At 40.5% G+C, this 12957-nt stretch overlaps 1 protein-coding gene across 1 annotated transcript in view; it reads right to left on the reverse strand.

Moving 5' to 3' along the window:
* Positions 1 to 12636, reverse strand: part of TMEM273 (transmembrane protein 273) — a 53834-nt gene extending 41198 nt beyond the window's left edge. Inside the window, exon 1 of the mRNA XM_049855403.1 lies at positions 12228 to 12636. Within this exon, the coding sequence (XP_049711360.1) occupies positions 12228 to 12273 (46 nt within the window). The 5' untranslated portion in view covers positions 12274 to 12636. The remainder of the gene's footprint in view (positions 1 to 12227) is intronic.
* Between the last annotated feature and the right edge of the window lie 321 nt (positions 12637 to 12957).

Raw genomic sequence — 12957 nt, forward strand, 5'->3', positions numbered from 1 at the left:
CAGCACTGCATCTGTTTGTTGAAACATCTCAGTTGACATTCTGTCAATTCCTGGAGCCTTGTTTTTTGCCAATGCCTTCAGCGCAGCTTGGACTTCTTCCTTCGGTACCATCGGTTCCTGATCATATGCTACTTGTTGAAACAATTGAACATCGACTAATTCTTTTTGGTATAATGGCTGTGTATTCCTTCCATCTTCTTTTGATGCTTCCTGCGTCGTTTAATATTTTCCCCATAGAATCCTTCACTACTGTAACTCGAGGCTTGAATTTTTTTCTCAGTTCTTCCAGCTTGAGAAACGCTGAGCATGTTCTTCCCATTTGGTTTTCCATCTCCAGCTCTTTGCCCATGTCATTATAATACTTTATTTTGTCTTCTGGAGCCGCCCTTTGAATTCTTCTGTTCAGTTCTTTTACTTCATCATTTCTTCCTTTTGCTTTAGCTGCTTGACATTCATGAGCAAGTTTCAGAGTCTCCTCTGACATCCATCTTGGTATTTTCTTTCTTTCCTGTCTTTTCAATGATCTCTTGCTTTCTTCATGTATGATGTCCTTGATATCATTCCACAACTCACCTGGTCTTTGGTCACTAGTGTTCAGTGTGTCAAATCTATTCTTGAGATGGTCTCTAAATTCAGGTGGGATATACTCAAGGTCATATTTTTGGCTCTCGTGAACTTGCTCTGATTTTCTTCAGTTTCAGCTTGAACTTGCATATGAGCAATTGAGGGTTTGTTCCACAGTCAGCCCTGGCCTTGCTCTGACTGATGATATTGAGCTTTTCCATCATCTCTTTCCACAGATATAGTCAATTTGATTTCTGTGTGTTCCATATGGTGAGGTCCATGTGCACAGTCACCGTTTATGTTGGTGAAAGAAGGTATTTGCAGTGAAGAAGTCGTTGGTCTTGCAAAATTCTATCATTCGATTTCCAGCATTGTTTCTATCAAGGCCATACTTTCCAACTACCGATCCTTCTTCTTTGTTTCCAACTTTCGCATTCCAATCACCAGTAATTATCAATGCATCCTTATTGCATGTTCGATCAATTTCAGACTGCAGCAGCTGATAAAAATGTTCTATTTCTTCATCTTTGACCTTAGAGATTGGTGCGTAAATTTGAATAATAGTTATATTAACTGGTCTTCCTTGTAGGCATATGGATATTATCCTATTACTGACAGCGTTGTACTTCAGGATAGATCTTGAAATGTTCTTTTTGACAGTGAATGCAAGACCATTCCTCTTCAAGTTGCCATTCCCAGCATAGTAGACTATATGATTGTCCAATTCAAAAAGGCCAATACCAGTCAATTTTAGCTCACTAATGCCTAGGATATTGATGTTTATGTGTTCTATTTCATTTACGATGATTTCCAATTTTCCTAGATTCATACTTCATACATTCCCGGTTCTGAATATCAATGGATGTTTGCAGCTGTTTCTTCTCATTTTGAGTCTTACCACATCAGCAAATGAAGGTCCCAAAAGCTTGACTCCATCAACGTCATTAAGGTCAACTCTGCTTTGAGGAGGCAGCTCTTCTCTAGTCATCTTTTAAGTGCCTTCCAACCTAGGGGCTCATCTTCCAGCACTATATCACACAATGTTCTGCTGCTATTTATAAGGTTTTCACTGACTAGTGCTTTTCAGAAATAGACTGCTGGGTCCTTCTTTTTAGTGTGTCTTAGTCTGGAAGCTCAGCGGAAACCTATCCTCCATAGGTGGCCCTGCTGGTATCTGAACACTGGTGGCATAGCTTCCAGCATCGCAGCAACACACAAGCCCCCACAGTATGAGAAACTGACAGACACACGGGGGCATAAACACTATAGATAAATCAAAATGGATTTTTGAAAAATGTTCAAGTAACCCAAGGGAGGCAGGAAAATGAAAACAAAAATAAATAAAAACAGAACCAACAAAAAATAAAATATAAAATGGCATACCTAAAGTTCTAACATATCAAAAACTGCAGTATATGTAAATGGCCTAAGTTCATCAATCAAAAGACAAAGCTTGGTAGAGTGGGAAAAAAATGACTGAACTGTACACTGTCTACGAGAAACTCACTTCAAATATAGCAATATAGGAAGACTGAAAGTAAAAAGATGGGAAAAGATACACCATGCAAACATTAATAAAAAGATAGTAGGATTGGCTATATTAATATCAGATAAATTTCAGAGCAAAGAAAATTATCAGAGACAGAGAGGACATTAAATAATGATGAAAGGATCAACCCACCAAGACATAGCAATCCTAAATGTCTATGTATCAATCAATAGAGCTGCAAAATATGTAAAGCAAAAACTTGTAAAATGGAAAAGAGAAATGACGAATTATGCACAATTGTAGTTGGAAACTTCAACACCGCCTATCATCAATTGATAGAACAGCTAGACAGAAAATCAGCAATAATACAGAAAAATTCAACGACACCATCAAGCAACAGAACCTGTCAACATTTACAGACCATTCAACAGTAGCATAATACACATTGTTTCTGAAGCACCCACATAAGATATGCCAAAATAGACTACGTTCTGGGCCAATCCTCAAAAAATAAAACCAAAAGAATTGACTTCATGTGGAATGTATTCTCTGACCGCAATGGACTCAACTAGAAATCAATCATAAGATAACAGGAAAATCTCCTAACATTTAAAAATTAACAGTACTTCTAAATAATCCATGGGTCAGAAAAAGTCTCCAGAGAAACTTAAAAAAAAAAAATGTACTGACTGAATGAAAATGAAAACACAATTTTATATACATGGGATGTAGCTAAAGCAGTTATGAATGGAAAACTTATAGCACTAAATGCTTACATTAGGAAAAAAGAAAATAAAATTAGTAATCTAAGACCCCACCCCAAGAAACTAGAAAAAGAAGAGCAAAACAAACCCAAAGACAGTTTCTGGGTAACACAAACAGTTTGCACTTGGCTGGTAGCCAAAATGTTACTGGCTCAAACACACCCAGCAGCACAGTGGAGGTAAGGCCTGGCAATCTGCTTTCATAAAGATTACAGCCAAGAAAGCCCTACAGAGCAATTCTATTCTGTAATACATGGGGTCACCATCAGATGGAATTAACTTGATGGCACAAGACAACAATATAAATTATGATATACTCATGGGATAAAATGCTATCCAGCTATTAAAATCATCATGTTTAAAAATAAATAAACCCAAAGCAAGCAGGAGGAAATAAATAATATAGATAAGAGCAGAAATCAATGAAACAGAAAATCAATAGAAAAAATCATTGAAACAAAAAGATAGTCTTTGAAAGATCAATCAAATTGACGAACCACTACTAAGACTGACAGAGAGAGAGAGAAAGAAAGAGGGAAAGAGAATACAGCAATGACTAGTATCAGGAATGAAACGGGATATCACTGCAGCACCTGCAAATATCTAAAGGATAATAAGAGGATACTACAAATATCTCTACACACATAAACCTATCGACTTAGGTAAAAGGGATCAATTCCTCAGAAAAGTACAAACTACCACGCACACAAAAAAAACCAAGCCCATTGCTGTCGAGTCGATTCTGCCTCATAGAGACCCTATAGGACAGAGTAGAACTGTCCCCAAGGGTCTCCAAGGAGCCACTGGTGGATTTGAACTGCCGAATTTTTGGTTAGCAGCCGAGGTCTTAACCATTATGCAACCAGGGCAAACTACCACAACTCACCCTATATGAAATAGATACTCGGAATAGCTCTATAGCTATTAAGGGAACTGAATTCATAATTTAAAAAATCCCCAAAAAGAAATCTGCAGGCCCAGGCTGTCCACGGGAAGATTCTACCAAACATTTAAAGAAGAATTAACACGGATTCTACACAATCCTTTCTGGAAAATATGAGTGTGTTGGTTAACGTTATGTGTCAGCTTGGCTGGGCTATGATTCTCCGTGGTTTGGCAGGCACTACGTAATCACCTCCCACTTTGTGATCTGATGTGAGCAGCCAATCAGTTAAAAGGGGATTCTCATTGGGGGTGTAGCCTGCCTCCAGTACATAAATGGATGTTCTGGCAAAGCTCTCTTTCTTTCTTGCTCTGTGCTCTTTGCTCTTTTCATTGCTGACCTCTGGTTCTTGGACTGTAAGCCTGCAGAAATCTCTGGCCTGCTGTCTGACCTGCAAATTTTGGATTTGCCAACCCCCATAACCCTTGAGCCATCAGAGGCTTTCAGCCTGTCTCCTGACACATGGATTTGGGACTTGTGAGCCCTCACAATTGTGTGAACCATTTCCTTGAAATAAATTTATATACAGAGAGTAATTAATAAACAGTCTTTTCAACAAATGATGCCCCAGCAGTTGAATACCTATAGGCCAAAAAAAAAAAAAAAACTTTGACTTAAGCCTCACACCTTATACAAAATTCACCTCAAAATGGATCATAGAATTAAATGTAAAACTATAAAGCTTTTAGGACAGAATCTTAGAGACTTAGGCTTTGGTGAAAAAGAAAAAAATATATATATTTATATATGCTTCACTGGTTTTGCTTCTTGTGACTGCTAAGGTTGTGTGCCATCTTGGCTGGACCACGATTCTCCTTGGCTTGGCAGTTATGATGTATTTTGGCAGTTATGTAATGATGTAATCACCTCCACGATAAGATCTGATATAATGTGACCACTTCCGTGATGGGATCTGTTGTGCATAGCCAATCAGTTGAAAAGGAATTTCCTTGGGGGTGTGGCCTGCATCCAGTACAGGTGGACATTCTGGCAAGGCTTGTGGGCGTTTGCTCACTCTGGCCCCTGCAGCTGGCTCCTGTTCATCTGACCTCTGGTTCTTGAGACTTGAGCTAGCAACTTACCTACTGTCTTGGGATATGTTGGTCTCTTCATCCTGTGAGTCAGAGCCCTGCTGTCCAACCTGCTAATTTTGGGTTTACCAGCCTGTGCAACTATGTGAGTCAGCAGAAGCCTCCAGCCTGACCCAGGGAGTTGGACTTTCCAGCCTCTATAACCATGTGAGCCATTTCCTTGGCATAAACCTCTCTCTATATATATTTATGCACTTTATTGGTTTTGCTTCTCAGCCTAAAACACTCTCTAGAGAGCCCAGACTAAGGCAGTGAGGGAACACTTCCCATTTCCTTTTATGAAGCCTGTGTATCAAAACCATATACTGACCTTTTGGTTAGCGGCTGTAGCACTTAACTTCTCTGCCACCAAGGTTTCCAAATATAGGTGTAAAAACCCTTAATAAAACATTACCAAGCAAAATTTATCAAAATATGAAAAATAATACTCTATAACAAAGTAGAGTTTATTCCAAGAATGCAAGACTGGCTCAATATTCAAAAATCAGTCAGTGTAATCTGCCATATTAACAGGTTAAAGAAGAAAAATCAGGTGATCATCTCCAGGGATGCAGAAAAAGTAACAGAATTCTACACCCATTCATGACAAAAATCTCAGAAAACTAGGACTAGAGAGCGACATCCTCAACTTGATAAAGAACATCTACTACAAATCTACAGTTAACATTATACTTAATAGAGAAATATTGAATGCTTTTCCCCTGAGATTGGGGACAAGGCAAAGATGTCCACTGTCGCCACTCATTTAACACAGTATTGAAAGTTCTGGAAAGAATAGGCATACGGATGAGAAAGGAAGAAATAAAACCATCCCTATTTGCAGATGACAGGATGGTCTATGTAGAAAATCCCAAAGGAACTATAAAATAACTCACAGAACTAATAAATAAGGTCAGCAAGGTTGCAGGGTACAAGATCGACATGCAAAAATCAATTGTATTTCTACATACTAGTACTGAACATACAGAAAAAGAAATTTAAAATACAATAAATACAATAATTCAAGAAAAATACTTAGGTATAACTCTAATAAAACGTGCAGGAGTCACTTGCTGAAAACTACAAAAGTGCTGATGAAAGAAATCAAAGAACATCTTAGTGGAGACACATACCATGTTCATGAAAAACTCAACATAAAGGAGATGTCAAATTTCCCCAAATTTATCTATAGGTTCAATGTAATTCCTATCAAAAGCCAGCAATATTTTTGTAGGTATAGATAAGATTATTCTAAAATTTACATGGAAAAGCAAAGCAACTAAAACCAAAAAACCAAACCCACTGCCATTGAGTCGATTCTGACTCATAGCAACCCTATAGGACAGGTTAGAGCTGCCCCATAGAGTTTCCAAGGAGCACCTGGAGGATTCAAACTGCCGACCTCTTGGTTAACAGTCGTAGCACTTAACCACTGCGCCACCAGAGTTTCCGCAAAGCAACTAGATTTGCTAAAAACTTTTCAGAAGATAAGAATAAAGCAGAAGGAATTGTCCTACCCAATTTCAAGCCTTATCATACAGCTTTGTGAGTCAAGACCGTGTGACATTGGTAGAGGGGTCAGAGAACCAGTGATAGCCCCACATGAGTATAACCACCTGATTTTTGACAAGCGAGCAAAATCAGTCCAAGGGAGAAAAAATAGGCTTTTCAACAAACGGTGCTCTAGCAATTGAATATTTATAGGCCCCCCCAAAAAAAGTACTTTGACTTAAACCTCGCACCTTATACAAAAATTAACTCAAAATCAATTATAGAACTAAATGTAAAATGTAAAACTATGAAGTTTTTAAAAGAAAATCTTGAGGACTTGGGGCTTGGTATAAAGTTCTTAGACATGACATGAAAAGCATGATCCATGAAAGGAAAAAAACAATAAATTTGACTTCATTTAAATTAAACACTTCTGCTCTGTGAAAGACCTATGAAGAAAATGAAAGCACAAGCCACAGACGCGGAGAAAATATCTGCAGATCACATATTTGACAAGAACTTGTATCTAAAATGGGGCCCTGCTGGCGCAGTGGTTAAGAGCTCAGTTGCTAACCAAAACATTGGTGGTTTGAATCCTCCAGCCAGTCCTTGGAAACCCTAGGGGGCAGTTCTCTGTCCTATAGGGTCGCTATGAGGCGAAATTGGCTCCACAGCAACAGGTTTGTGTCTAAAATACGTTAAGAACTCAAAATACAACACTAAAAAAAAAAAAAAAAAAAAAAGGCAAGCAATCCGATTAGAAAACAGGCAAAAGCCATGAAGAGAATTCTTGCTCCATGAGGGAATTTCTCTTGCTTCCTGGGGGCCCAGCCTCTTTTACCCTCTGCCTACTTGCCCAGACCCTGGTGTATTAGCTTTCTTTTGTTGCATTTGGGATACTCTGTTACACAGAAATAAAAAAAGGAATTCACCAAGAATTCTTTCTCTCTGGAATCCGTACACGATTCTGAGCCATTGTCTTGGCAGGAACTTGAAACGGGAAAAGCTGTCAGGAAAGATTTTTACAAAGATCTCAGGGACTAAGAGCCAAGAAATAAAGTGATGACTTTGACTTGTAAGATGAAAACGGATTTAATTCTCTGTACCCTGGCCCCTGCCATCTTTTCATTATAAATTATGGGAGGGGAAAAAAAAAAGCCTCTGCTATCTTCAATAATCCTGGCTCCTTCAGTGAAGAATGTTTTAGGCACTGAAACATAATTAAAGTGATATTGTATTTCTTTTATTATCATGATTATAATAATACATAGATTTCAGTGGGTGCTTTCCAACAGAATTAAAATGAAGACAAATGGCTGGCACTCTGGTTAGAATTGGAGTTCACAGGGATATTTTATATGGCAGCTTTTTTTTTAAAAAGGAAGATACAGACCTCTAGTAAAATGCCTAGAATTTCCCCGGATATTTTCAATAGCCTTTCTTAGATCAGTATTTCAGCAAGATTTAAAAATATTGATCAGTTGTTATTTAAATAGCAACTAATTTAAGATTGTGACAGCCATGATCTAAAACCAAGTTTTAAGGCTTTTATCATTATGTCAAAAAATGAACCAGCCCTTCCCTAACATGCTTCCTGATGTAAACCCTGAGGAGGACACCCCTCGGTTGTGTAGTTTTCTGACTGGGATTGCACAACCTGAATGTAGTCATTGAGAAGTGTCAGGCAAATCTCGAAATGAGGAATGTCCTATTAAAGCTGGGGAGGAGGTGAGAAGCTGTATCTTCAAGACGATCGGTGTCGTAAAAGACAAAGGCTGGGGACATATTTCAGATTAAAAGACTGAAGAGACACGGTTACTAAATGCAACACCTGCCTCCAGGCTGAAGGCCTGCCCAGGAGGCACAGCAAATGCTATAAAGGACATTATTGGGTCAACTGAAAAAATGGAATGCCGTTAGTAGACTCTATAAAATATTTTGTCGAAGTTAAATTTCCTGAAGTTGTTAACTGTGCTGTGGTTATGTGGCGGTACATCTCTACTCTTGGGAAATACACACTGATGCATTTATGGATAAAAACCAAGCCAAAACAAAACAAAAACCACCCGTGGCGTACACAACTTACTCTCAAATGGTTTAGAAAAAAAGATTACACACACACACACACACACACACGGGAGTCCCTGGGTGGTGCGATAGTTAATGTGATCTGCTGCTAACAGAAGAGGGCCTGGTGATCTTCTGAAAAATTAGCCATAAAAACCCTGTGGAGCACGGTTTCACTCTGACACGCGTGAGCTTGCCAAGAATCAGAGTCGACAGAAACAGGTGATACATTTTATATATCTGTATATGGAAAGCTGGGGGTGTCGTGGTTAAGCACTATGGCTGCTAACCAAAAGGTCGGCACTTCGGATCTACCAGGCGCTTCTTGGAAACTCCATGGGGCACTTCTACTCTGTCCTGTAGGGTCGCTATGGGTCGGAATTGACGCGACGGGTAACGGTATATGCATATGTACACACACACACACACACAGAGAACACATAAGATAAAGCAAATGAAGTCAATTTTTAAAAGTAGGTAAATTATATGAGTACTCTTTGTACTATTCTTTTTCTTACAACTTTAAGTTTGAAACTATTTTGAAATAGAAAGTTGAAAAACGTTTAAGAAGCAACAAATTCGGTTTTCTGTGATGATACCATCAGCACTAAAAATATAGCTTTTTGGCGTCAAAATGCCTCAGTGTGAACCCCAGCTCTGCCACTTATCAGCTATGTAACCTCTGGTAAACTGATTTAATCTCTTTGTGCTTCAGTTTCCTTTTCTGTAAAACGGGCATGGCTATAGAGAGAGTGTCTGCCTCACGCACTGTTTGTGGAAGGTTTGTGGAAGGTTTGTGGAAGTGCGGAGAGCAGGCCATAAGCAGGCTAAGCTATCGGGAAGGGGAATTTATTATGCTTTCAAGGAGTGCTCTTTACAAGGAAGAGTATTGGCTTAGGAAAAGCCAAAATGATCCTGTTGGTGGTGGTGGTGGTTGCTGATTGTGACTCATAGCAACCCCATGTGCACAGAGTGGAAGTGCTCCATGTGGTTTTCAAGGCTGCAACCTTTCTGGAGCAGATCACTGGGCACGTCTTCCAAGGCACCTCTGGGTGGTCTTGAACTGCCAACCTTTTAGCTAGCAGTTCCGTGCTTAAGCGTTTGCACTACCCATACGATTCTAAGAAGGAAAAAAGAAGGGACACAGAAGCAGGATCTTACCTACAAGTTTTCAAGATTCATAAGCTGTGGTAAATATAACGATGTAACATGATTCAAATATAGGCAGGTACAAGAATCACATGACATAGAAAGCCCATCAATACCTCAGACATTGGGGTACAGGATAGAGGAAGCATTACAAAGCAGGCGAGAAAGGAAAGATGACTCAATAAATGTTATCAGGACAATTGATGTTCCATACAGAAAAAAATAAGTTAGATCTTTCTTTAGGTCATACACAAAAATAAATGTCAAATAACTTAAAGACCAATCATATGAAAAAATGTAACCACTTAAAGTACGAAAATATTTCTTAGATGAGACAGAAAAATCAAACACACAAAAGCAAAAGACTGATAAATTGGGCTGATAACCAAAGGTAGGTCAGCAGTTCAAATCCACCAGGCGCTCCTTGGAAACCCTTGAGGCAGTTCTACTCTGTCCTATAGGGTCGCTGTGAGTCGGAATCGACTCGACGGCTACGGGCTCGGTTTTTGGTTTGGCACGGCAAAGGATACTACAAGGATAAAAGTCAAGCAACAAACTGAGAGAAGATATTTGTAGCATGTAATACAAAAAAAATTAATATTCAGAAAACAACAAGTGAAAGACCAAACCAAATAAACACTGAATGAAAGGTAAATAACAGGAAATTTGCAGAAGAGAAAACCTGGCTGTCTGATAAACTGAGGGAAAACACCTATTGTACTCTCACTTCTTGTTGTTGCTATTGTTAGCTGCTGTCTAGTCCCCCTCTGACTCATGGCAACCCCATGAACGACACGACAGGACCATTGTGATCCACAGGGTTTTCAATGGCTGATTTTCAAAAGTAGATCACCAGACTTTTTTCCTAGTGTGTCTTAGTCTGGAAGCTCCGCTGAAGCCTGTTCAGCATCACAGCAACACACAGGCTTCCACTGATGGAGAGGTCGTCACTGTACGGGAGGTGCATTGGCCGGGAATGGTAATAAAAGAATACAATATAAAGAATTTTAGACAATATTTTACAACTACCCAATTGGCAAAACTGCCAAGTCTGACAATATCAAATCTTACTGAGCATGTGCACACCCTCTGGGGGAGAGCAATTTTGCAATATCCACTAAAAGAAGAATTGTGCACACCTATGACACACAGCAACCCTCCTCCTTCTCCTGGAAAGACACATGTGCTCCAGGGATCGGTCCGAGGGTGTTCTCTGCAGCAGCCATTGTTGAGTAGAAGTGAAAAACAACCTTAATTTCAGCAGTAGGGAAATGGATAAAGAAACAGGTCTGTACAGAATCTTACAGAGTAGTTAACGTGAATAAATTTGACCTGTATTGTCAAAATGGACAGATGAAGTAGAATGTTAAAAAAAAAAAAAAGCTTTTTAAACACTGGAAAGCTAGAACATTTTAAATGTTTGTTGTTTATTTGCAATTCTTCATTGAATTGACTGTTCATATAATTTGCATGTTTTTATTGGGCTTATTAAATGTAACTTCCTTTTTCCCCTGGGAAGGGCTGGTTTATGTAGAGAGGTCAAAAGCAGAAACCCAGGGTAGAACCCCCCTCTTCCTCCATTACTGGCCACACACTGCCTTTAGTGTATACCGAGCACTCTGTTCAGTCTCAGCTGGGTGGTTCTCAAGGTTCCATCATTGTCATTTCCATGTCTATAACGGTATATATCATGCCGTCTGTCTGTCTGGCATGCTAACTCCCAGAGGCCAAGATCCTGTTATCCCCTGGGCTTCACATGGAGTCCTGCTCACAGGACTGACTTTGTCCACATCCAGAGATGGAGAATTGTCTCAGAGACAGACTGTTTGCCTTGAGCCTTGACCCAGCACAACTTTGGGAAAGAGCATCTTTGTGTATAATGAGCAGCATCCGTTGCTTTTTTAGGAAATAACAGTTGATGTTAAAGGAGACTTTGCGAAGTTGGATGACTCTCTCCATCTGTCTGTCTGTCTGTCTGTTAGTCTTTGGCTCTCTGCCTTGGAGTCTGTCTATCTCACTCCCTTTTCTATCTCTGCCTCTATGCCTGTCTCTAACCATCTCCGTTCCTCTGTCCCTCTTTCTCTTGGTGTTTCTCTGCTTCTCTAGCCTTAGTTTCTCCCTTTCTATTTATTTTTCCTTTTCTGAGTCCTGCTTCTCTCCCTTCTTCCTGCTTTCAGTGCACAGGAATAAAGGTGACTTTAAAAACAGAGCTGCCTGGGAGTAACCAAGAATCCAATTCCCGTTGTGAGAACAGTGATTCACCATTTACTAACCAGCCTCTGCTTGCCTGCATTTTCTCATTTTACGTAATGCTTTGAATTTGACTTAAATTAATTCTCACACAATCCTGAAAGGCAAGCATTACTACCCTATTTTTTGCTTAGAAACTGAAACTCAGAGAGTGTGAGTAGCTTGCTATGGTTTGTCAACAGCAGAGACAGAGTTTAAACTCAGATTGTCCTAGATCCTAAGTCCAGTGCTCTTTTTGTCACATGTTCCCTGCAGCTCAATGGGACGAAGAGGAGCACTGCTCACTGTCTGGTCAAAGTGAGAAAGGCCATCTGTGTGAAGAGACATATAGCATGCTTCTGGGAGCGAGCCCCAAAGGCTGCCACTCTTGTTCCATGCTCCCTGTGGCACCTCCTGCCCAGAAGTCCCCTCCACACCATTTCCACACAAGCACCACTCACCCAGGAGAAGCAGGAGGACTCTCAGGATGCTGGCCACCACGCCCATGCTGCACCTCTGCCCCTGGTTCCTCACAGAGTGTTACGGAGACTGCGTGTGTCCAGAGGCTCCGAGGGTCAGGAGCCAAGCCCCCATGTGATCGGGAAGGAAGCTGCCACCACAGCTGCTGCTCAGTTCCGCTCCCCCAGCCTACTCCAACCAGGTTGTGGGGGGGGGGCCTGAGGTCTGGCCTCTGCGAGGTGGTGGAGGGGAGCTGACCCCTAGTGAGGACTGCCGTGGCACGCTGGGAAACTGACACCCAACATCTTCTCGGTCATCCTCACCAGGAGCACAGGACCAAGGCACAGTCGGCACAATTTCTGGCCCAAAGACCCACAGCCAGTAAGCCTCCAAAGGGACTGAGAACTGATCCACCCTAAGGTCTGAGCTGGACAGTAGCCCTTCCTGCCTTGGGCAGGGATAGAAACTGCCCCCCACCCCTACCCCGCCCCAGCCCAAAGCTCAGCCCATCCCTGTTACTCTGCCCTTTGGTCATCCAGAGAGGTGACGAATCTCTTCTCAGAATAAGGTTTTTAAATGCACAAAATAAAATACGTAGGAATTACAACAGATTTCTGTTATATTGAAATATTGTTATCAGCATGTTTAAGAAAAGAAACCTGTGGTATGGGAATGTGTGTGCTTCTTTATTAACACAGAAATAGCAAGATCCAGCAGCAAGCCAGATAACTA

The sequence above is a fragment of the Elephas maximus genome, chromosome 16, assembly GCF_024166365.1.
Source record: "Elephas maximus indicus isolate mEleMax1 chromosome 16, mEleMax1 primary haplotype, whole genome shotgun sequence".
NCBI lineage: Eukaryota > Metazoa > Chordata > Mammalia > Proboscidea > Elephantidae > Elephas > Elephas maximus.